At 39.6% G+C, this 26,121-nt stretch overlaps 1 protein-coding gene across 5 annotated transcripts; it reads right to left on the bottom strand.

The window, feature by feature from the left end:
- Positions 1 to 1,424: 1,424 nt before the first annotated feature.
- On the bottom strand, positions 1,425 to 24,701 carry STARD3NL (STARD3 N-terminal like). Of its 5 annotated transcripts, none has more exons than XM_026792683.2 (8): positions 24,562 to 24,701; positions 11,777 to 12,073; positions 8,980 to 9,057; positions 7,116 to 7,193; positions 5,387 to 5,440; positions 5,178 to 5,295; positions 3,541 to 3,639; positions 1,425 to 1,494 (listed from the first exon to the last, which is right to left on the bottom strand). In XM_026792683.2, exons 2-8 carry the CDS (start codon positions 11,999 to 12,001, stop codon positions 1,442 to 1,444), a joined length of 705 nt encoding a protein of 234 aa, XP_026648484.1. In that variant the 5' UTR covers positions 12,002 to 12,073; positions 24,562 to 24,701; the 3' UTR covers positions 1,425 to 1,441. The 5 variants fall into 5 exon arrangements, with proteins under 5 accessions (XP_026648484.1, XP_026648487.1, XP_026648485.1 ...); XM_026792686.2 differs by lacking the exon at positions 24,562 to 24,701 and adding an exon at positions 24,079 to 24,225; XM_026792684.2 differs by lacking the exon at positions 24,562 to 24,701 and adding an exon at positions 24,024 to 24,180.
- Positions 24,702 to 26,121: the final 1,420 nt, after the last annotated feature.

Below are 26,121 nucleotides of genomic sequence, written 5' to 3'. Positions count from 1 at the left end.
AAGAGCACATTGAAGGCAATGCAGCAAAGAAGTTATGTGCCACTACACCAATATGGCCTCCCTACAGGCCATGTAGGGAGTCCCAAACAGTACTATAATGCATTTTGCACAAAATCTGTGCAAACTGGAGTCCTATTGCCCAGTTACATTTTTTTTACCAGGAATGGTAAATGTAAATTTTTCCAATGACAAAGTAATGAAATATCATGATGCATTACTCATGTTTTAACATTTTTATTTTAGAAAGTGAACATATCCATTTAAAAAAAAGAAAATGCATGGAGTTAAAAAAAGTAAACATAAACTAATGACAAACAGCAATAACATAAAATAATTTTATCTAGTGAGACCCAATAATTATTAAATATACTTCCACCACAGAGAAGTTTTACTTCATTATATTACCAGTCTCTTGATTAGGTACACAAGACAACACTTTCCAGTAATTACCTAGTCATTAGAAGATCAACTTCAGGAATCACTGAATAATAAAATACATTGTGGACAAATACTTTCATACCACCTGGGAGGCAACCTAATATACATATGTCAACAAGGTACAACTTCATGAGGTATTACAGTACATGGGAACCGTTCCCTTTACTTTCTAACGAGTAAACTCTCCTGTCAGCAGCTCTGCCAGCAAGTCAGCCACAGACTCTGTTGCCAGTTTCCAAACCCCCAACAACTTCCTGCAGAGATTTTCTTTCTGCAACAGATCACACAAGTCAGGATGAATGAAGATGGGAGTAAACAAACAGACACTGTAAACAGGTAGGCTGAAAAGAAAAGGGTAGCCACTCTTCCAGGTGAGCACTAGAAGGCTTCAAATCAGAAGTTCCAGCTTCTCAAGAACATTTAATACCTCCCCCAGCCTGAGCTTTGCTGTGAGTGGTGAAGTGAAAGCATGAGGCACAATAATTCCAGAAGTAAATCAAGTCATTTCCAAAATAAGGAAGTAATTTCATATTTAAACAAAGTACACTACAAAAATGTTAAGATGAGGCTGCTCCAGTGTAATCCATTTGTAATATTAAACAAAAGGGGAAATAGCAAATCAGGTTTGCCCATGAAATCTTTAGGCATATTTGTCCTAGATTTAAACCCAAGAAAATCCCTTCCTAGCATTCTTGTGCTTTCATCTCCAAAGAAGTATATCTCTTTGCTGCCAAAAAAGGAGCTTTTACACATCTGGTCCACTACTGTCCTTTCCAGGAGAACCAAAAAATAAATGCAAAGGAGCCCGACTCTGTGCTCTCAAGAGCTTCACAGGATTTCCTTCTTGAAAGCTGCTATGAGAGACAGACTGAGTTTAAAAATTATGAACTCTGAAGAGTTAACATACCAGTTAATTTGTTTGGAAAGGAACTAAGAAGAAAAAGCATATCTTTAGGAATATTCTGGTTCTATGCAAAAGGACTTACCTGCTTTTTCTTATTTGCTATACAATTGGTTTTTCACTGTCTTGTTTTTCTTCAGAGTCTTCATCAGAACCTGAAAAGGAAGACAAGAATGCTGTAGATCAGTTGAGAGAAGCTAAAAGACACAAAAATGTTTAAGTTTTTTGGGGGTTTTTTTTTGACAAATTAGTCTGAATGTCTTTCATTTCTTGGAATAGCATATCAGCTGTGTTTTGAAGCTCAAATTGTACAGAAACTGAATAAATTTACTCCTTCCAGGCTGATTTTCCACCTGCAACCTCCAGAATAGACTTGGTTACCAAGTAACCAATGTCAAAGATGAAGGTCACCCCATATAAAGAAGTGGCTCCAGGGCATGTCCCTGGACAGGTGCAGCTTCAAGAAAGACAAAAAGAGACAAATATGCTGACAATTCCAACAGAGCTCAGTTTATACGTCACCTCCTAAAAGCAAAGATTTGTTTTAAAATATGTTGCCATATCATCAGAGAGGTTTATTCCCCACTGCACAATCACAGGGGATAGCTTATCTCTGCATATTTGTCAAATCAATATGTATGGCAATGTGACCAAAAACTGCTCTCTTGGAACAATCCATAGTTCGTCTTCTTAGAAAGAAATGCAGATTTTTGAAGAAAAATTTTAATCATGAGCTATTTTTACTCTACATTATCCAGCAGTTTCACTCTGTGACTACCAGTGTGTGTTAGTTCAAATATATTAATCTGACTGTTTCTTTTGTGTCTCATACCCATAAAGGGTGCTTAAAATGTACTTGGCAGTCAGGGCAGACCTGGAGAAAGCACCTGAGCTGTTACTGAATCTCACTAGACAAGCTGAAAGTAAAGGCACACCTACAGTCAATACATGCATGCTGAAACACATCTCACTGCACAGGCAACACTGACCCAGCCACAATGTCTAGAAAAACATGTTGGCTTCACTTGCACTTCCTCTCACACTGTGTATTCTGTTGCTAAAAAAAAACACAACAAAACCCAGCTGAACAGCTGAGTCCAGTACAATACTTCCATTATTCCTCAAAGCAGACCCACAGTTGTAGCTAAAATCCATTTTCACTCTGAATCACTGGTTATACTCGGCACTAATGCTCAGTGACCCCTAGATGGAGCTCGGAGTCATCTTCACTAAGGCAAGATGCTCAGCACAGAGAAAACAGACAGACATTAAAATGAAAAATATCACCAACATGTATAACTCCATACTGCAAGAGAGGCAAACTCACTTGTAGCAATTGCCAGATATTATTTTAATATATAGCATTATACAGCACAGATATTATTTTAATTATATTGCATTATACATAACCTTTGCAGAGGAGGTTTACATTTTAGGGGAAAAAGACTGATAGAGGAGTTGGGGATCACCACTGCATTCTCAGGTAACTCGAATTGATTCAATCTATTAAAAAATTACTTATTTCCTTGAAATGCTTGAGACACATTCTTGGATCTTGCAGGATTTACATTTATTTTTTATTTAATCAGTTCATATCTCAATTAGACAAGGCAAATTATATGCAGAGGTATATCTGATTTACCCAGACAGGTGAACCCTTTTATAGAGAGAAGGCTTTTTTCTTTTTGGTATGAGAAAAGAAAAGAAGCTCTGGTTGAAGTTTCAGTTTGCCTTACAGCAGTTTCAGATTCATTGTCTATCCTAAGACAGTATAAATCTCCAAATGTAGGCTGGATTAAATTGTGCATTGCTGCATAAATGCTATTGCTGGTAGATAAGAGACCACAGAGTCACAGAACATCTCAGGCTGGAAGGAGCCCACAAAGATCACTGATGGCAGAAACAAAACCATAACTGCCTCCTTTCAGTTGTGGTGCCATTTTATTTCAGACTCACCTTGCTTTTAGTCAGAACATGACTTAACTATGACTTATACACTAATCATATGTCTTGTAACTCATCTGGTAGACAGTAACTAAACTGAATTACTGAACAAAAAAGAATCTTGCATTTTAGGATGATAAATACAGTTTTCATTTAAAAACAAAAATATATTTTTCCCCTTCCCTTCTTGAAGGGCATGAAATATGCAGGAGTGTAAAGTGAATATGAAACATCTGTCACTAAGCCAATGCAAGTACCTGCTACAGACTCAGGGGGAGAATAGAACTGCCCGTCAGAGAGGACTCCTGGGTGAAGAAGAGCTGCTCGTTCTGAAGCATCCTGTGCTATCAAAAATCCTAAAAGAAAAAAAATAGCAGAAAATAATTCCTCAATGCTAACACATAAAATCTTAAAGATCAAATACTGATGAAGAATCTTGAAGACTGATGTATTATATTAGCATTTCTAACTAGTTACTTCTTTAAATAAATACATTTTTGAAAAGCATCAACAATTAATTTAACACTTATGTTTATTATTTAAATGCTGGCAGCTAAGGTGACATATACTAGCAAAACAGATATTGCACACCTGAATTAAGGAATTTTTCCTTCTACTATGTGTGATTACTTGATTATGTTGCCATATGTAAATTCATCAATATTCCCTGGCTAATGAAAACTTCTGAGATGTATTTTTAATGATCAATGAGGTGCCATGCAAAACCAAATAAATTATTTTCTCTCTTTGCCGCTATGACTCTACACTATGGCTTGCTTTCACCTGTCTGTCTCAACATATTCAGTTTCTGAAGCCTTCATGAACTATTTGCATGTGTATGTATCGAATATTTTGTCTGTGAATATTCAATATGAAAAAATGCAAAAGTCTCCAAACTGGTTAGATTTCTTATCTTATTTAGATAACACTGTGATGCAGCTGCATTTCCTCATCCCCTTACAAGATAAAAAAAAGTTACTCTAAGTTTCTTTTTCTCCAGGTAAACCCCACTGTTCTCATTCAACCACCTTCCTTCTCAGACCAGTGAAAAAGAAGAGGAAAGGGATCCAAACAGAAAGACTACACTCAGAGCACATAAAAATGGAGGCATCCATGCTCACATACAGGTTTTTTGATTTACCTAACAGATAAACATGCCCTTCCAACAGAGTTTCAGACTGTACTTCAGATAATGATGCATAAATAACAGGTTGGCTGTATAATTACTCTTCTGCTATTGAAACTCACAAGCATCTGCAAGCTTTCCTCCCCTCACCCCTCAAGCAGTATTCTCTTTCAACTGAAACAGTGGATTTCCTCCATTTAGTTGAATATATTGAGTGTCAGATGACCTAATGCCTCATCTCAAAGGTTGAAATTCACACTTGTTCTCGTCTCATTCTGCCTGTATATGAAACAGACTCTCCACAACACTTCTTTGCTTTCCCCTTTCCACCTCAAAAGAAGAGTTAGTGACATTGAATTAGTTACTGTGTCTACTCTTCCTAAAAGAGGAGCCAGACACTTTATGCATTATCCAGAAAATAAAGTTTTACAAGCCCAACTTAGTTAAATTAATGTGGTGGTCTGACAAGGAAGAAGTGGGAATTCTGGGATACCTCAAGCATACAAAATTAAACACATTCCCAAGTGCTTGACAAAACTGCTCATCTGGCCCTTCTGACTTTTAACTTTGCCTCCCTAAATTAATTAACACCTCACTTCTTTGAAGGCATATGTTCCTCTTTCCAAGAGGAAAAAATCATGACATTTGATTTCATTTTTTCCACAGCCTTTCAAATTTTGAGAAGCTGAAAGAAGTATTCTTCTGCCAGTTAACATGGGATCAAGTGTTCCCAAAGGCAGTGACTGAAGGGAAATAACACAAGCTTACTATTTTCTTCTTCAGCTTCTTGTGGTAACACTTTAAAGTCCAGGAACCAAGTTTCAATCCAGGCAAGTATGAATGATATGATGGGCAGCACATAGCCAAAAGCACCCTGTGAGAACAGCTAGAAAGAAAGAAAACATTACAAAAATTACTCTAAAGAATCTTGCTTTTAAGAAAACAAAGTAAAACAAACATTTGATTAGAATATATACCTGTGAAATAATTACTTTTGCTAATAAAAAGGCACTGGTCACTGCTGTTGTAAACTGAAAGAGACAGAAGAGATAAACTAATGAATGGATTTAGCTTCTTATTTCTGCCATTATGTATTACTTGCAGCTCTAAATATTTACTGATATGCAAGATGACATAGATTAATAAAATATAACAAGCATGATACAATTAACTTAAAGTGTTATCAAAATAACCTTATAAAAGGTAACTTCTAATACCAACACCTCCAAACATTGATTTCCACATAGCATTTTGTAGAATCTAAACTGCCTGAGTATGTAAATTGTGATCTCACTGCATAATGAAGATAATGTAGATTATTCATCAAGTCCCTTAAAAAAACCCAACTATTTATGTATTTGGGAAAAAAGAAAACAGCAGCTGTTCCAAATGTTTTTTACTACCATCCAAATCAAAATATCCACTTAAAACAACAAAACATCTTTGTGGGAATAAATTGGAATAAATATTTTAATTCGTTAAGTGGTATTTCAAATTTTTTTTTGAAGACTTAATACTCCCTGATACATTTTAAAAAATCAGCATGCTGGATAAAATATCTTCAAAACTCCCAAAATCTGAAAACGCAGTGAACAAATACTGTTCACATAAGCAAGGCCTCTATATGTTCTAGTGCATTTGGGTCCAGCAATTCTTTAAAAACCAGCAGAACCAACTTCTGTTTATCACAGGTAGGATGTTAAGATTCAAGGCTTTGGCAAAACCTCCAGTGAAGCTTTATGTATCTAAAATTATGAGAGTGGGTTCACTCTCACCACCTCACAAACACAAGCATCAAGTTGGAGGATTAAGAAATACCCTAAAGCTACCCAGCTAAGAGCAAGGACTTTTTAAGAGGCATGCATTTAAATATAAGCACAATCAGAGCAGCAGCTGCCACGACATATGTGACTGTGCCATGCTAGCTACACAATCTATAAAAATCATGGCATGTAGTCTCAGAGTACTAAGCAAACTGCATGCTACTCACTTGAAGAAAGTTACACACGAACATGCTCTACATGCACCTACCACAGTGTAAGGGGAAAAAAAAGTCTGATTTACAAAGCACTAAGCCAGCAATACACCTATTGTATTACAACCTATAGTACTGACTGGTGGAAGCATGAATTTTTCACCAAATTTTGCATTTTTTGTCATCCACACCATACACCTGCATTAAAGATACTGGCTCCAATCCACTGTGGTTGCCTACAGCTCTTGAGAACTTCCTTTTTAAGAAGGGATGCATATTCAGCCTTTTGTATTGGAGCATGAAGCAATACAGGTGCTAGTGTTCAATGGGTGGCACCTACAACTTCTTAAAGAATGTAGGACTTAATGGACACCTGGATCTCTGGCACAATAATGCCAATTCTTGTTTTCAAAGGAGGTTCACTATTACAAATGCAAATATATTTCCAACATTGATTAACAAGTCTCAGAGGTAACAAGCAGTTATTCATACTGGACTAAAAATAAACCTTCCATTTGTATTAACATGATACCTCATAAAAATCACACCCACTGTTCTATTAAATCCTTGCCTTTAGGCTGAGAATCTTCCAGAAAACAAGTTTTTAATTTGCTACCGTGCAACAAATATAACATCAAGATGATTCTTAACACAAGGGTTAAGAGGCATCTAAAATTTTGTCTGCTTGATTCATTCTAGGAAAAACTCCATGATGCTTGGCCACTACTCACAGCTATTGCCCACCAATGGCGCAGTCTGCACATTGCATATGCAAGTATTAACACCTTAAACCGAAAGACTGCCAGTAGCTACAGAGAGAGGAAAAAATATTGGTTGGTTAATTCAGAACACAGAAGAACCACAACATTCTCAGCTCACCGAAAATACTAACTACTTACAAAGAAACTTAGGACAGTCTAAATTCTGTTACCAAGAAACAAATTCAAATGTGTACTTATAAAACAGAAATAGAAGGTGATTTCCCATTTGTAAAGCAAATGGCAACATCCACCTGCCCAGATAGGCTCTAATGTGCAAGCATGTGCCATTCCACGAATAAATTAGAAACATAAGAAAGCTATACAAAGTGTCTTCATGACGACTTTACCTGACTGGAATCTAAACAGTTATGTTAGCTCAGACTAACAGCTGGCTGCAGTTAATCCAGCAGATACCTTGAGCATCACTGTGCATCTCACTGATCTTAGCAGTGTGCTACTATACTTCTAGTATTTTGTGAAATATTAACATTGTAATAATCAATTATTTTTTATGTGGCTGCCCACAATAGCAAGTCTTTATATTTGGCAGTAGAGAAAGGAAAGTTATGGTATTTGTAGGCCAGAAAATTAAATCAATAGCAGACAGACAAGATCTCTGAACCAGGGACCCTGAGCTTCAATTTCCCTATTTATTTTTTGACAGTAGATTTTCGATTCTGAACACATCTTTTAAAGCAAGTTGGAGACAAAGTGTGAAACAAATACTTAAAAATGAAGAGAAATCAAAGACAGCCAGAGGTATGATAAACCCATTTAATCTTACGCAAATGTGTAGTAGAAACAGAGGAAATCCTGTAAAAACCCACAAACAATTTTGCAGTTCTAGTCCCTTTCCAGGGAATAAAAGTTTATTATTTTGCATTACATATTCTTAACCCTTGGTTCATCTACAGGATAAAGGAATTTCAATGGTTACAGATAACATTTTTTGCCTTCTGCAGCATGGTGTATCATGGAGTCCTGCCAGCCAAACAATGGAAAAGGGAGAAGGAGCATAGTTTGCTAGCTTATAAAATTTTTCAGTCTAGTATGTAAATTCATTTGGTACAGCAAATGCCCAATGCAGAAGTAAGGATGGGGTTTTACACCAGTTTCAAAGAGAGATTCTGAATATGGTCATCAGTAAAAATGACTGATACCAAACCAAGTCACCTCTGCAAGGCAAAGAAGATCTGGTAGAATTAACAATCTTGCCCTTTAGAAGAACTGTAAAGAAAAAACTTTTACTTGAGTTGTGCAGCTACAGACTTGCTTAAAGAAAGAAATTTCCTAATGCAATAGATTTCCTCTTATGTGTCTAAGGTACTTATAGATAGTAAGAGAGCATCATCGTGTCATCTCTTCTTGCTGTTTGAGTTAAAACACAGAACTCTGAAAAACCTGCCCTGTGCAGGCCACCCTGGGCACAAATCTCTCCTCCCTGCAGCCACCTTATGCCCAATGAAGGACAAAAATGTCAGTTTAAGCAAAATGATTTTGGAGTGCAGGGCTGTGGGTCTTGTCCTCTTAATAAACTACCTTATGTCACATCAAAGTCACATTCTTGACCGGGTTTTCCATCTGCTTTTCCGCACACCCCAAAGCTAAAGATGCACATAGACTGGCCCTAAGCATTCCTATCTACAGGCTCCATAAGCCTGCTGCCAGAGCAGGATTGGGCAACCCCTAGATGGGTGAAACTTGGCCCTTCTGGTTTAAATTATCAAGAAAAGATCAACCCTTGCACAAGACTCAAACTAGGAAACATCTGTGGAAGGAGGAATGGGAAAACTATACTTTTACTGCTCCTTTTTCTTTTTTTAGGAACACTTACAAATATATCAAAATATGAAGAAGAGTAGTCATAATGTAGAACTTCTTTCTCTAAGGTAGTCTCAATGCCTCCTTTTACCTACAAAGGAACAACAACACACACAGCTTCAGAAAACAAAATACAGAGAAATATGAAGAGTAAAACTAATAATTCCCTGCTGATATACAAAAAGATCATTAAACTAAATACAGAAGAGCTGTCTGCCAAGAATGATAAGGTCAAGACTATTGTTGCTTTTTGTTTTTCAAGATTACATAGGCTTTTTGAAGTGAAAACATTTAGGATTATGATCTGGCCTAGGCAAGCAACATTTCAGGCTGACCCAAAATAAAAGCAAACAAGCTATTGAGGGAGGAATAAATTATTAAATGTTAAGGACTGTTACACAAACTCACAAAGTGTTTTACCTCTTATAAGGAGCATCAAAACAGCTGATCAAAAAGCCAACCATAACCTAGTTTCTAGTCAGTCACATGTTTCACATAGGAAACAGAACAGAAACTGAATTTATACTTCAGATCTCTTCCTTATCAGCCCTCACACAATTTTTTAAGAGAGCTGAGCCAAAAGATCCACAGTAAAAAAAGCAGAAGCTGTAACTATTAGAATAGTCTCACACAAATGACTAAGATTCAAGTTTAATTCTTCCATTTGCTGATGAGATTCAAAACTACATCTTCCTTAGCCACCATTTTTCCTTCCAGTAGAAGGATTCTACTGTTCAAACTGGCCTTGTAAGAAAGTAATTTAAGGTGTATTGGCTCAGAGAATGAGAGGGAGTATCTATCTTAGTTGAAAATTAAAAGCCTTAGTGTCCATCTCCAACTGTTTTTAATATGAAATTCCGTAATTAAGCACTGCATGAAATAGTTATGCAAAACACCAACAGAAGGCTTTAAAACTGAGTTCGACTACTGTCATATTTTTAAGGAAAGGAGCTACCAAAGCCCACCAACAACATATGCTCGCTATCTCAAAGCAATGAAGTCTACACACTTCCACACTTTTCCAACTACACTGCAGGACAGTGTTTTCCTGAGACTAGTCACACCAACTCTGAATTTCTTCTATTTCTTCTCCTCTTCCTCCCCTCTATGGCTACCTAACAAATAGCCACTTTCGAACTAGTTTTCCCTTGGTTGCTCTGCTGTATCATGTGTGATTATCTGTTTCCAGAAGAAACAAGGAAGATCAACTTCCCTCACTCCAAGCTGTTCATCACTATGTGGCTGTGTGAGAACCATATTAAAATAAGGATAAACAGAAGACCACGGAAGCCTTGATTTTTGCTCAAAATGCCATGGAGCTACTCCCCGAAGCATTTAACAATAAGCTACACTACACCCAAGGAAACTGGATAACAGCAACAAAGTGAAAACAATGATTACAGGAAGTCTCATAGCAATTCTGCACCAATAACACAGGGTCCTAACACAATGCTATTTGACTTCTCACAAACAAAGCATTTCAAAGAAAAACAGAACAAAAAACCTAAGCACGTGCCAGATCCCAGATATCAGATTTTAGCTTCTAATCTCATTGACTTCGAATGACAAAACTTGTTTTTTATTCTTGCTGACATGTGGCAGTATAGGACACTGGTTCATAATATGTTGTCCTGAAAATACAGCCTTTTACAAAGAAAACTGCTGTGATCTTGAGGTCCCTTGATACTGTGGCATTCAAAATGAAACACCATGATATCATGAGTTGGTAGCATTTTCTATTCAGAATCTTCAATATTCTGAGAGCACTCATGTGCAAATCTGTACTCTAAAACCTCAACAAGAGATATAAACCCACTCTATTCCTTTTAGTCGTACAAGCTGTTGAGAAAGTGGCCTAAAAAAAGAACTGCATCAGAACACTATGCTACAACCACTTTTCCACCTAGAGAGAAACAGAAAGTCTAGTCTCAAAATTACATCATTTGGGCAAGCAAAATTTTCTTTCTCAAATGAAATCAGAACGAATATTTTTCACTGTATCAATGAGCTATTGAACGGTCAGCTCCTGAAGCTTCATAATGTAAAACAATAACCAAGGTTATTCATCTAGTAAAGAAATGCTGATAAAAAATATTTACTCCAGATTTTTCTTTCTATAAAAGGGATTCCTCCCTACTGTATTCTTTCTTATATGCAAAATAGATTACACGTGAAAACCCAGCTCAAGAACTAGGATGCTACTTATGAAGTAACAACAAATGAGCTATCATGTTGCTTACTGGAAATTTTAGATCAGATTACAAATGCTGGAGTTAAAAGGTGGCAACTGTGGGAGTTGATGTTATTTAAATGCACCCTGCCATCCATACTGTGTAATACACCAAGTTTACATCAAAGAAAATACAACAAAAGAAAGGTTTTGGCCATTAGAAGTCCTTTCAGGGACTAACACCTCAGTGAAATATCACTGACTTAAAGTTACTCAGAAGGCAGAGTCTTGAATCCTGTTAAAATTCACACTGCTTGCTAAATTCAAAGACGTAGAGTAACATTTTTGGTTTTAATGGTGGAAGACTACACTGGATTTCTAATGTTTTTTTCAGCATGGTTCACAGACTACAGGAACATCTAAAGGTTTCATAATAAGGAGATAAACATATATCTAAATGAATAAAAGTAGATGCAGTTGAGTAGGTTACTGTGCTCATGGAAGCTTAAATAAGCTGCTTAAAATTAAACAGATACAAATAACATAATTTTGGCTAGAAAGGAGCAACTTATCAACCATCTCTGAAGTGAATAAAACCTTAATATATCGTCTAAGGGTAGGTACTGAAAAGACAACTCACATTCAATTCTATTATCCACAGTAAGGTTATGAATAAGAGATCAAATGTAACAAACAAACAGAAAGTCCTTCTGACATCTGAGATGCCTTTCTTCTCCCTGCCTTCATACGACTCAATCCTCGCCATCAGCTGTGTGGGGTTGATGGAGTGGACATCCCGCAAGGAAGGACAAGATTCCACACTGCTACTGTGAGCATTTTCTGCATCAGCTGGGACCCGAATCATCCTGGGTTTGCTTAGAGTGGTCTTCTCCCAGTTTCACCATCACTAGAAGGCTGATCCATACAGGAAGGATTTCTAAACAAACAAACAAAACCAAACCACATTAGTCAATAAAATCCCATAATTCCAAGAGCTATTTGCATCTTACAATGTCAGTTCTCTTTTTGCTAAACGGATGACTAAGAGAATTAGGCAAGTAGGCCCTTGAAATTGTTTCTAACACAGTATCAAGCTGCTCTTCATCTCTCAGAGGATTTGTGAAGCAAGAGAATTAATGTTCAATTAGGTCGTATGAAGTAAGGGAGCACTGTCTAGATTTAAAGGGTCATTTCTCCATGCTGCCAGAGTGAGATCATTGAGTAGAATGAATAAAAGCATGATGCTGTGCATCCTTTAAGATTTTCAATACTGACTTAAATGCTCTCAATAAATAGGAAGACAACTTAAAGGAATTTCCACATACAATTCCTTAAAAATAGCAGTGTTAGTTAATAGCACATCCAGAGCTGACACAAACAAAAGATGAAAAGTCCATTAAAATCCCTGAATAGTGTAATAATCATTCTATAAAGCATATACACTGCTATTTGCTCTGTAAATTCAGCTGCTATAGCAACTTATATTGCCAGACAATTTCTCCATGAAAAAAGTATGTGTAACTAGTGGTTAAAGGTAATGCAATTACCCTAAGTCTCTTCTGACTACAAGGCTTTTGAAAGAATTTTCAGGCTGAATTTCCTATAAAACTGAGGCAGTTTGATGCATGATTCACTTAAATCCTCCATGAGAACATCTGTCCAATTAAGGCTTCTAGAAATGGCGGACTCAGAAGGTCACAAAAGTTTCATGGAAGCACACAGAAAATTTAATTTCATGTAAAATGCTCAGATAATTAAGCTATACATCCTGCAGCACAAACCACATCAGACAAGTTTTTGTAACACTGGGGGAACAGCTTTTTGAAATTCAAGAACAAAACTTTGCCTCCTCCTGCGTGGATTATCTCTAAGTTAATGGCAAGAGATAGAGAAATTCTTCCCACTCCTGTCTTTCAACAGTGTTTCAACTCCAAAGCTGCAAGAACACAGTCAGCCAGAGCTCAACAGGGTGTCTGTAACACACCACTAGGCAAACACAAGGGAGGATACAAGGACACAGGGGAACAGTGAAGGTGCTGTGGGGAGCTGCCAGAGCACACACATCACAGCTGAGGAAGACAAAGCCAGCCAGGGAGGGTCAATGTCTAGGTCAAGTCACACAGAACAGCCTTTAGGGAATTCAAAGCACCAGGCAAGGGTGGACAAGCACAATGCACCTTTTTATCTTCCTCCTTTATTTCTAGAGCAGCTGCCTGAAACATGGCTGGCAAAGGGCTGTAGGGGAGGGAGACATAAGTGGTGTGTGCTTGGTCAGGTGCCTTGAGCACTGCACTGAACTTTGGGCACCTGAACCCGAGGGTGTGAGCAGGATCACAGCACTCCAATGCTGTAAACAGCACTTGCTTTGTACTGAAAACCCTCACACTAAAGTGCCCTGCTATGTAACAGCAGCCCATAGGAAAATGTTTGGGATGAGATCTAAACCTCACATCAGGCCATCAATGGCTATATTTAAAAATAAAAAGATAAGTAACACCTGAACCTCCAAAAAATCCCATCTATATTGGCTAAAATATTTATTTTATTTTGATGTGGAACTCAGTGCCAAATATATAGGAAGTTGTTACTTCCAGGCTGGATTATTGCTAGATACAGCACAGGATGGCAATGCAATTAGTACAGCCAGAGTGAATTGCTTCAGAATGTGCTAGTTCAGCACCCATTTGCCTTGTGGGGCCATTCGCAAAGAGAAAAGCGTGGTTTTAAAATGTGTTTGCTACCAGTTTGTTTTGAAGCATGACTCAAAACATCAGATTCAGCTTATAAATCCCATGTACTCTTAAATCCTTACTACTGATAGACTTTTTTCCCTCAAAGCCCTATAGACAGGGGGATACTCACAGCAAGAGAATTTGTCCCTGGTCTTGCTCTGCCTGCTGATCCATCAGATCCATGTCTGGACACATGGCAGGGCCTCTCTTGTCACACTAAGCTGGCATGAAAATGTTGTGATTCTTTAACTGAACAGACATAGCTTGGCAGCTTTTTGCACTCATTACAACAGCTCTGCAAACTGATTAATCACCAAGTATGTGCTAAAGATTGTTTCCCATAGTTTCTCTCATTAATTAAAATAAAAAATTCCTTTGTACCTGAATGACATAATCAGTCATTTCATCACACCAACATTCTAAGACGGTTTCAGGTGTGTGCAGGAAAAAAAAATTCTTAAATTCTTCTTGGCAGCTGTCTTACAGGCATGTGAGGGCTATTAAAAAGCAGCACTTCCCTTTTAGTGTTGGATGGTGACTTGGCCTGACACTTTCCTTCCCATCTCAGCACTAACAGCAACAACTCTCCTCCCTTGCACTTCCAAAGCACCAATCATGCCCCATCTCTCTCACCCATCACAAATTTGCAGTGGGAGCGAGTCCTGCTCTTCCCTTGGCTCCATTTCTCCAGGGGTTCTTGCTTGTGCAAAACAGCCTGTGCTTGGAAGGGTTCCAGGCTTGCAGCCCCATGAGGAGCTGCCTCTTTTCAGCACTCCTTGTGGGCAACACAAGCACCAGGCAGGCACAGGAGTGCTTTTCGTGCATCCCTGGCCAAGAAACTCAGTGGTGGAACAAGTTCAGGAAGGCAAAAAAGGTGTGTTTGTCATTGAGATGTGTCACACGTTTGAAAAAACCACACAATTCTTTTGCATGTGACTATTACTGATCCTTATTCTTGTTATTCAGGAAGCAGGCAGTGCTTGGCCTGAATTCATGCTGCCACATTACTTGAGTATTTGCATCCAAAGTGATACATGACATTGTTGTTGTTCTATTGTCATGGTTATTGTGCTTTTTAAAAACCAAAATAATTTTAAAACAGAGAAAAAAAATTATAAACTGGGTGAGGATGTCTGGGGTTTGGTTTTTTAAAAGCCAAAATGCAAATTCAGCCAGAAAAAAAAAATTATTATTAAATAAAGAGTGAAAATCACATTCTTAAAACTTCTGAGTTGATTTTTCTTAGAAAGAGCCTTCTTTGTGTGTCAGTCAGTTATCTACTTTCCTGTGTCTGGTAAAGGTTAATATTTTAGATAATTTTTAGGGTGTTTTTACAATATCAGTAACATATTTTCAAGACAGCTTGACATCTGGGTGTCTGGGTCTCTGATTTGAAGGAAACTGGGTTTACCTGGCACCACTTCTTTTGGCTCCAGGCAGTTCCATTGCTTGGGTAAGTCTATATGGTAGGGTTCAGGAAGGATGTGTGGTCAAAACAAACACATCCTATGAAGAAGTGATGTTTAGAGACCAGCACATTAATTTTCTGCAGAGCCTAGGTGAAAGACACTCACCAGGAAGATAAACAGCCCATAATTCAGAATATTCCAAGAAACTCTATGGGCAAACTTGCCTGGAGAGGTGGAGATCATAGCAACTGTGTTGGACACAAACTGTGCCATTAACTCCTTGCCATAAGAAACAAGAGAGTGAGACAGAAATGTCTTCTCCCCACACAGTCCCACCATCAAATGGCTCTCCACAAGATGTAGGGGATTTGCAATGTTCTGTAGGTTTCCTTTGCCAGACTTCAAGTGATGGTTTTCAAGCTAAACTGAAGATTGCATGAACCTGCTTCTAACTACACCTGCACATTGTGATAATGCTTGTGAACATCTGTTCTGAAAGAGTCAGAAAAATAAAATCCTGTTTCCAGTATATCTCTTATGTTACATGTTTTTAAAAGTGTTTTCAAAGCTAAAAACATCCTTGGCATTTCAGGCAAATAACAGTCTGGTTGTTATTTGCCTCATCATGAGGGCAGAACAGAATAGAGTATTCAGCGGAAAGGGACAGAAAACCTTATCCAACTGCCAGACCACTTCAGGGCTGACCAGAAGTTTAAGTATGGCATTAGGGACAATGCCCAAATGCCTCTTGAACAGGCTTGGGGCATCAACCCCTTCTCAAAGAAAACTCTTCCATGGTTCAATCACACTTGGTAAAGAAACATTTCCTCCTGTCAGTCTGAACCTGCCATGATGGATGCAGCTTTCAGCCATTCTCACACGCCCTGGTACTGGGCACTACTGAGAAGAGATCAGCAACTTTCTTCTGCACTTCACCACCTCAGAAAGCAGCCAAGAACAGTGTGGCTACCCCTCAGCCTCCTTCTTTCCAAACTAGGTTAACCCTGTGACTTCAGATGCTTTTCACAGGGCATTACTTCTAGCTCTTCAACCAGCTTCAGTGTCCTCCTTTTGCACACATTTAAGGACCTTCACATCCCTTTTAAATTTTGGGGCCCAGAAATGCATAAAGTACTAAAAATGAAGTTGCAGCAGTGCTAAATAGAGTGGGATGATCACTCCTTTTGACCAGCTGGTTGTGGTGCATTTGATGGTTTGCCACTGCTGACTTTGAGCCTGCTGTCTGTCAGCCAGCATCCCCAGACCCATTTCTGTGGTGCTGCTCCCCAGCCACTCTTGAAATTTGTACTTGTGGAAGGTATGCTCTATCCCAGGTGCAGAGTCTGGCATTTGTTCTTGTTCAGTTTCATGCTACTGATGATTGTTCAGCACTCCAATCCATCCACCCACATCCCTCTGCAGGGCCTCTTGTCCCTTGAGAGTGTCAACAGCACCTCCCACTTGAGCACCATCAGCAAACTTGCTGACAGTGCATTTGACTCCTGCCTCCAGATCACTGATAAAAACTGTGAACAGAACAGGGAGAGAGCCCAGAGGAGCCCCACTCTCTACAACCCTTTGAGCCCTGCCCTTCAGCCAGCTCTTCCAGCAACCATCTACCTGCTCACTTCACAGACTTGTCCAGAAGGATGTTGGGAGGTACAGTATCAAACACCTTAACAAAACCCAAGAAAACTATATTCACCACCTTTCCTTCATCTACTAGGCAAGTGAAATGACAGAATCTACAAGCTTACTGAAGTGTAAAACCATTTAAGAAGGAAATAAAACTTCTGAAATAAGAATCCACATTAGTATATTTGTGATATGCCTTCTTCAAAAAATGTAAAATTTTAATGAGGCTTTTTTGTTTTCTTCATAACAACTGCTTGTAAAATATTTAGATAACTAAGTTTTCTATGCTGACCTATTCAAAGTCATAGACAACAACAGCATATTTTTCCTGGAAAGAAAGCCTCCAAAGTTTGTATCTATTTAAATTAAAGGTGTGTTTTGCCTTTTTTTTTTAAACACTTAATCATTATGCCCGTAACTTAAGCTTCCAAACGGAGAATTAAATTCTCAAACTTTCTAGTGAAATACAGATTTTACACTTATTTATAGTTTTAACTAGCATAATAAGTATAAAGTAAAGGAATCAAAATTATCAAGCTTAGGACTGCAGTCCTTCCCTGCTCTCAAAGTCTACTAAAGACTTCAGCAATACATGGCAAGAGCTTGCCCATGATTTCAAACTACATTTACAATTAACATCATTATTTTCATTCATACTGACAGAAGCAGATGGCACACACTGCATGTGTCAATTTTACACATATCTTAGAGATGGAACATCAGAATGCTGCTTCTCTTTTCTATCATTATTCTACCCTATTCTTCCAGTTTATTGTCCTTGGTTTAAATTATTTTTGTTTACTATATTACTGTAGCATACATGAGTAACAGCACTATGTATGATTTGTTTTTCCTTCCAAGAAGAAAACCACACAGTAGAATTTAACTGAGAAGAGATAAAAGAAGTGATTAAAAATGAAAAAATAAAAAGGATTACTCAAAGGCTATCAGCAGCTCAGCAAAATCAAAACTGAAAGTGCCACATGGAGGCAGTTTGGAAAAGGCAATGCTAACTTACTTTAAAATATCAGAGAAGTCACCTTTGCATAAAGTAACAAGGCACACAATGTAACATTGTGTCATAACTGCTGTTGAAACATACTGAACACCTGGAATACTTAGTATATGTGTCCAGACGACACTAAATATGGACCAAACATTCCTACCATAAACAGCTTTTCTGTGAATGTTAAAAAAACAATCAGAAAGTATTTCTTTTTTCCAATGAGTAAAATAGAATGACATGGCCAATATAGTGGGCAAGATGCTCAAGTACTGTGAAAACTACAGGGTAGTTTTTTACTGAAAAGCTGACACCAAAAGAGCAGCAATTTTCACTTGTAAGAAAAAAAAGAACCAAAAACCCAACAAACAACCCAAAACCAAACAAAAAATCCCACCAAAAACAAACAAAAAAAAAGCAATTCCTTGCTAAAAACTTTCCTAATAAGGAGACAAATAAAACATGCCAGTTCTTTATCAAAGGACTGATATATTTTCTGATCAAAGGGCTGACATTGATGCTTACACTACCTGCTACACAACATGGATAAAACCCAAAATTTCTCACAAGAACAGAGCTTAATACAGTAATTGGTATTGTAACACTAACATTCTAATATTTAAGTTATACTTAAAGACAGTTTCAGACAATTTTAACATACCTAAAGGAAAATGGTCTCAAACCATTGTTTTCTCTGGCACCATCATGAAGCTCAACTTCATTCTTTATCTAGGCGTAGACACAAATTGCTCTAGCCAACACCATGGACAGGATATACAATTATCTGTAAAGACTCTATACTGGAAGTCAAATAAACTGAGAGTTTCTGGTATGAAGCTGTATTAACCTGCAGGAGTACCAGCAGAAGGCTCTCAGTGTTATTTCTGACAGTCTCAGCACACACCCTGATTAAGAGCCAAGACCAATACCTATGAAGTAATGCTGACTATAAATCAGGGGAAGGAAAAAACCCCAAGAGCTGGAGACTGTCTCCAAAGCTTACCTGTCTTGGGAGTTTGCCATTTACTGCAGCCCCGAGACACATGAAAAGTCTCTGTTTCGGCCCGCGCGTTCGAAGAATGAGTCGGAGTTCTTCAGTTCTCGGTCTCAGAGTTGTTTATTGCATCTTATCTATAAAAATTTTTCTCCTGTCCAGCTGAGGTCCGCTCAGCAGGACAGCCAGCGGCACTCTGCCTGCCCCCAGGGCAGTGTTATCTCTTTATACTACAAACTACGTATAACATGTTTACAATTACTTTCCAATACCTATCACCTATGTTAGACAGCGAGCTTCTACTCTAAACCAATCCCAAAGTGCCAGCATCACAGCAGAAGATGGAGGTAGAGAAGAAGAAGAAGAAAGGCTGGACACGCCCAAGTCCCTCCATCTTGTCCCCAAGATCCCAATTCTAAAAATCCCAAAATCTATTTTTTCACCTAGTGATAATTTTATTATTACACTACTTAAACTTCTGTGCTTTCAGGTCTTCATACAAAGCTGGCAATTTGTCCATGGGTCATAATCAAACCCACAGGTGTTCTGGGCTTGTGCCAGGGTCTCTGAGCCCCCTGGCAGCTCTGGACACCCAGAGGGATGTACTGAGTTCTGACACACCTGGACACATTTTTTATGGTTTTCCACTACAAATGAATGAAACCCACTCTGCTGACATACGTTGTCCCTTTTGTTTACATAACTGCAAGAACTAATTTTCCTGAAATCCACTTGCAGCAGATACATTACTAGTGACCTCCTGATAGCCACTGCTCCTGTTCCTGAACAGCACTTAAAGCCCTTCCAAGCTGCACTCACTCTGTCCCTAACTGTAACACATCATTGCCTCAGAAATATTTTAATGCTTCAATGCCTTTAAAAACACCGTTTGAAGCACTGTTCTGTCCAAAACAAATATTCCTTAGTGAACATGAAGGGATATTTAAAAAAAACAAACAAAACACCACCAACAACAACAAAAAAACCCCAAACCTGGGGCCAGACACTTTAATCAAAGTCAGACTGAAAAATTCAAACTGATGCACACCCACAAAATTCCCCCAACATAAGCAGAAGATACTGTAGAGTGCTTTGGCAATACTCTAGCTTTTCAATTAGGCAACACAGCAGGAATTACAAGTTACAAATATGTAACACATTTAAAGACTGGGAAGGTTTCCCACTGGAGGAGCAGGGCAAGATTTACCAGCGAACAGGAGAGAGCTCCTTACAAAGAGTTTGGCTTTATCTGAGTGTTCAGAACTAGAGTAGCTCTGATTTATCCTGAAATAGCAGCTCTTACCATAAGTGACTTGTCCCTGTAAAAACGAAACCAAAACAACAAACCACCAATTTCCTTGAGAAAAATGTTTCCCCAATTTCCTATGCTCCCATGGTGACCTAGCAAAAGTAACAGGGCAATTGCACACATTTGGACTGAGCAGTATTTTTATCAGACCATTGAAAGAAGGTGAAAAAGAGAAAGAAAAAAAATGAAATACATTTTCAGGTTAGTAGAGCATCTGAAGAAACAGCAGTGTCACCTTTTCCATCCCAAGAGTGAAACTCCTAGATTCAGAAAGTCAAATCAAAGTGCTCCAACCTTGGACTAGTTTTCTCTGCAGCAAAAGAATCCCTGTGACTGAGCCATGTCCTGCAAAACACTATTGTCCTTTTCCAAACACTTCATTTTTTATTCTACAAGAACTGAGAAAAATGGCAGAGTAAACAGCTTGTAAACTTGGCATCAGCATTGTCTTTCCTCCCTTTCATCTCCATAGTCTCTTCCTCTCTGGACTCCTTCTTAAGAGCATATCCCAGACTTTTACTTTTAAAATGAGCTCAAACCAGAATGAATGGCCCATACAGGGCTCAAACCTGCACCACGCCATTATGAGAACTGTGCTAACATGCAACTATATCCTATGTTAAGAAAATACTAAAAATGAACAAGAAGGATGCACCATAACATGTTCCAAAGGTCTGCCTCAGATCTCAGCTGCACTGAAGATGCTTTAGCATTGCAAACTACAAAACATGAATCCTGTGCATGTTATCACTGTTAGGTCCTTAAAACACAGAGAGAGAAAGTATCCCAGGTATAGAACTGGCAACATATCATTCCATTTAAAACCTATACATTCCAACTGACAGTATTCACTTCATCGAATCAGAGGATGCTATGGATTGGAATGGACCTTGAAAATGATCCAGCTCCAACTCTTACTTAATTAATTACCAAATCAAAACTAGAGTTTTTAAAAAAATAACATAATCCTTTCTTTTGGTTTAAATCTTGTGGACTAATCTTGCCAAAGACCTGAAACTACATCGGGATTTTACAGTTTTATACAGTAAGCTCCCCTCAGTTGTTTTAACCCATGTATACAGTATTTTTGTATGCCGTATGTATGCATACACATTCCAGTCACAAGAAATAGCAAGAAATGGAAAAGGAAAAAGGAAAAAGGAAAAAGGAAAAAGGAAAAAGGAAAAAGGAAAAAGGAAAAAAAAAGAAGCTAATTATTTCTTGCAAGAGCAGGGAGGGAGAGGTGGGCATAAAAGAGAACTGGTACAAAAATAAGGGAAAGACAGTTAAAAAAACCTCCAACAAATCTGGTACTAACTCTCCTTCACATCTGTTATTGTGCTCTCTGGAGCTGATATTGCAGCCTACCCAACACCAGCTCACATTAAACTCTAAATAAGCAATTGGGCCTAATATCCATTCAGTTTCTCAGAGTTCTTTGTGGGCCAAAGAAACCATTTAGACAGCAAAACCACATCTATTTTATCACGTCTGCATTCCTCTAAGTACAAAATACAATTTTTCAAAGACGCCAAACACCTCACTGAGTGCCTCAAACATCAAGCACGATACTGGTTTATAACACTGACTACTCCTACTTGTTTGTTTGGTTTTTTCCCAAATCAACAACAAAAATATGCCCCAAGGCTGCTAGCCAGATACTACTTAGACAAGAAAAGCTATTCTTTTGCTAGCACAGAACTGTGGGACTCTTCCTGAAACAGCTCAGGCATTTTATGTATTAGTGAGAAACACTCAGGATTCTGTCACTCCCTCAAGAACTATTCCACAAAATGGTGCAAAAGTTTATTCCAGGCAAACAACCCCTGAAAATTCCTGAGTCTTAAAGAAAACAGCATTTCAAGAAACTGACATACATTTCAGAATGGGATAAACTTATGTAAGATTTTTTTTCACTCTTAATTCCTCTTTTACAGCTCATGAAGGTGCTTCAAAACAAAAGGAGGTTTCAGGTTTTACATTTTAGTTCTACTTTTCTTCTTAAAGGACATTATAAAGAAACAATTAGCTACTCCAAGCAGTAGTTCCAACTTCTAGCAAAGACCTACATCTGAACCGCAAGGAGAAAATACTTATTTTTAACACACCTCTGTATAATTTATCTAATTTTTCTGTCAGTGCAAGATGGAAATTAACTCCTGATGTCTGAAGTGATGCTATTTTAGGCTGATAACTGAGTAGCTGAACTTAATATGGAGAGCATAACGTCATTAGAAGATATTCAGTTGTGTTTTTTTGGTTCTAAGACTACTTTTTTCAAATTTTCATTTCTAATTCTACTCTCAGCTGAATTTAAGACACCAAGGCAGAGAGGTAATGTACAAGTTGTCTTTTACAACAGCTCCTAACGATTCCAAATTAAGAACAGATGTTTAGCACATACAGTTAAATTAGAGAATGTTTAATAAGCAACAAATCTGTGATCCTTCAAAATGACTCATCTGAGTTGCTGGATGAGAAATCACAGTCCCTGCTGTGATTTTGATCACAAGTGTGATTGACCATTATCATGTCATCAATACCTTCTGCAAAATCACTGGTAATATTGTTCATGCTGACTTAATTCACTGAGTGAAATCCTTTAGTTGTGCTTATTAGAAACTAGATAACTGTAAAACATTTCAACAAATATATTTTAATAACTGTATGTTTAGCTAGGATGCTCTGATGAAGTTTAAAATGGTAAAGTCTAAACACATTCCTTCTCCTGAATGAAGGCCTAGAACAATTGTGCTAAACTGATTTTGAAAAAATCATGGCTTGAGAATTTATGAAAATTAGACCACATTACATCAAGACAACCACATTTAAGCCCAAATGCACCAAAAACAAATGCCTAATCCATCTGAGTTTAGTATTTCATCAATTCCAGCATTGTTAAAAGGTCACATATATCTTTCTCAACATGCCAGCTCTATAGAAAGCAACATTCACCCTGAAAAGGTCTAACACATGAATAACAAAAAAAACCCCTTAAAATTATGGATTTGTGCCACAACAAGAGGATCATGGGTGCGTTTTATGCAAAGTAACTGGCGCTGAACACCATCAACAAACAAACAAACAAAACCCAAATCACTCTGCATCTGGCCTACTTAAAACTGCAAAGCTGATGAAAAACATCTACTAAAAATAGTAGCACCACTACGGGCTTATAAATAGAAATTAGTCTTCTCACAATGCTGAATTCACTAACAATACCCCAAAACACAGTGATTTCCAGCACAAAATGACAATTTTCATAGCAATTAATATTCAACACAATATATACAATACGCAGATATTATATAAACCAAGATGACAAATCTGCACAGTAAAAAGTATTGACAACGTCGTGCAAAAACACAGTGATGGTCCTTTAAGCGGACTAAGACAATTTAAAAACAAACAACCTCTTCAAGCAAGTTTAGTATTTGTGGCGAATATTTCCCAGGTTAAAGCTGACCACTGTGTCTGCTGCCACCTGAGCACAGTGAATTGGGAGCTGCCGAGTGTCAGCGCTCCATCAATGAGTAACTTGAGCTGGAGCCCCAAGGCTGCGGCTTTAACCCGCTCTCTCTGCAGACGCACCAGCGTCACCCTCGACACGGATTACAAACGCGGCACTTCAGCACTGTATGACCCACTTTAAATTCGGATGCTGAACGCAGGCAGTGCCTCTCCGAACCTGCCTAAATTAACCAGCATTAACCCTCAGCACGACATTTTCCCGCGATGCAAGCCGGGGGGTCGCAGGGCCCGGCTCGCTCGCAGCGTTACCAGCAGGACAAACAGGTCGCCGTACCTCCCTGAGGATGGAATTGCTGGGCTGGAATCGCAAGGGGAGAGGGAAAGCAAACCTGCTGCGGGTCCGCCGGCAGGAGAGGCGCTGGGCATGCGGGAGAGGCGGCCGTGCCCGCAGAGCATCCCCGAGCGCCGCACGCACCCCCCCTTCCCGAACAGGGATCCCTTTCCCGGACAGGAATCCCCTTCCCAGAAGCGGCCCCCCGCCCCGCTCAGCCCGCCTCCCGCACGTGATCGCCTTCCTCCTCCTTCCTCCTCTTCCTCTTCCTCTCCCTGCCCCCCCTCGCCCCAGCAGGGCAGCGGGCTGCGAACTGAGGAGGACAAACCCGCGCCCTCCCCGGAGAAAGCGGCAGCTCCGGCACCGGAGGGACTGGGGAAAAGGGAGGGAAGGGAAAGGAAGGAAGGGAGGGCCGAGACGACCCGGGCCGCACTGGCGGCCCCGCCGCCCCTCTGGCAGCAGCACGCCTCGCATCCCTCCCAACCCGTTCCCCGCCGCGTTCCCCTCTGCCCCCGCTCCGGGCGAGGGTCAGCGAGCTCACCCAGCGCGCCGCTCCGGCCCGCAGAGACGGCCCCGCCGCACCGGGCAGCGCCGCAGGCCGCGGGGACGGGCGGGGCGGGGCCCGGCGGCAGGGGCGGGCCCGGCCCGGCCTCCCGCTCCCTCACGGAGCGCAGGATGCGGCGGGACCGGCGGCAGGGGCGGGCCGGGCCCGGCCCGGCCCGGCCTCGCCTCCCCCTCTCTCACGGAGCGCGGGATGCGGCGGCACCACCACCCGGCCCGCCCTCGGTGCGAGGGCTCGGGGAGCCGGCGGCAAGGGGGGCAGAGCGCTGGCGGAGGCAGCGGGAGCGGCCCGTAGATAAGGCTCTTATCTTTGACCGTCAGCACCCCCAAGTTGTAGTGCAGCCGTCGGGACGAGCAGAGGGACCGATTAGCCGTCGTTCGCCCGGATTTCGCTTGTGTCTTTTGCAGGGATTCGCACCTGAAAATCACAGAATTGCAGAGTTGGAAGGGACCCTCAAGGACCATCGAGTCCCAATTCCCAGCCCCAGTTCCCTGCACAGGACCGCCCCTGTCCAAGAGTCGCACAATGTGGTCAAGAGCATTGTCCAAATGTTTCTTGAGCTCTGTCAGGCTTGGTACTGTGACCACTTCCCTGGAGAGCCTGTTCCAGTGCCCAAATCCCACACTGGATAAAGAACCTTTTTCTTATATCCAACCAAAACTGTTTGATAGCTTCAGGTCATTCCCTTGGGTCTTGCCACTGGTCACCACGGAGAAGGGATCTAGGCGTGATTGCTGTCACTGAAAATACACCAGAAAATCAATCACCCAGCTGCTGTAGGAAACCATCCATTCCTTTGGGAAGCACGGTCTCCAACCTTATTGAAGCCCAGGGCTTGTCAAATGCTTACATATGTCATAAGGTTTGTCTGCAGTTCAGTGCTGCAGGCTAGATCCACCTCTTTTAACAAGAAATGGGTGTAGCAGGGAAGCAGAGGAAGGAAGGTGAAAATATAGCTCCAGGAAATCTCAAGATAAAGGCACTTGCTCTACCCTGCCTTGCCCACTCCTCTTCAGCCCAGCATCTTCGGGGATATCTGCACAGAGTAGCTGCAGGAAGGTGATGCTGGGCTGTTCAACCTGGAATTAGAACACTGCTGGAAACAAAGTACTCTAAGAATTTATTATTTAAAAAGACATTATGGTAAATGATAGCTGAAGTGAATTAATCTTTGTCCCACAAACCCTGAACTCACAATAAAATGTCCTCTTCAGTATTACCTCTGATTAATGGGAAGAGGAATTTTCTGGAGGTGTGAGGAACACCTTGCAAGATGCAAGATCCTTTTCTTTTGTCTAATCATTTTTTCTTAATCTAACTTTGTAAATATAATCTTTGTAAATACTTTGTAAATACAATCTATCTAAATAAATACTTTATGCAATTTTATGCTTTTTACTCATGTTGATTTATTTTGATTATCTATGTTTTGTTTCTTTTGTTGTGCTTTTTGCAGTTTTTGCACTAAAGATCACCTCAGGCTTTCAGGGAGGTAACTGTTTTTACTTATTACTGTTGTTTTTCATGCAAGTAGAAAGA

This window comes from Zonotrichia albicollis, chromosome 1 (genome assembly GCF_047830755.1).
Source record: "Zonotrichia albicollis isolate bZonAlb1 chromosome 1, bZonAlb1.hap1, whole genome shotgun sequence".
Lineage (NCBI taxonomy): Eukaryota > Metazoa > Chordata > Aves > Passeriformes > Passerellidae > Zonotrichia > Zonotrichia albicollis.
This window is presented reverse-complemented; position numbering and strand designations above follow the sequence as displayed.

Coding starts and splice junctions, on each gene's coding strand:
- STARD3NL (XM_026792683.2), bottom strand. CDS start 12,001: ATGATTCGGGTCCCAGCTGATGCAGAAAATGCTCACAGTAGCAGTGTG. Junction 9,058..11,776: donor TGTGGATAATAGAATTGAAT/GTGAGTTGTCTT, acceptor GTTCCTTTGTAG/GTAAAAGGAGGCATTGAGAC. Junction 5,441..7,115: donor GCCATTGGTGGGCAATAGCT/GTGAGTAGTGGC, acceptor TGTCTCTTTCAG/TTTACAACAGCAGTGACCAG.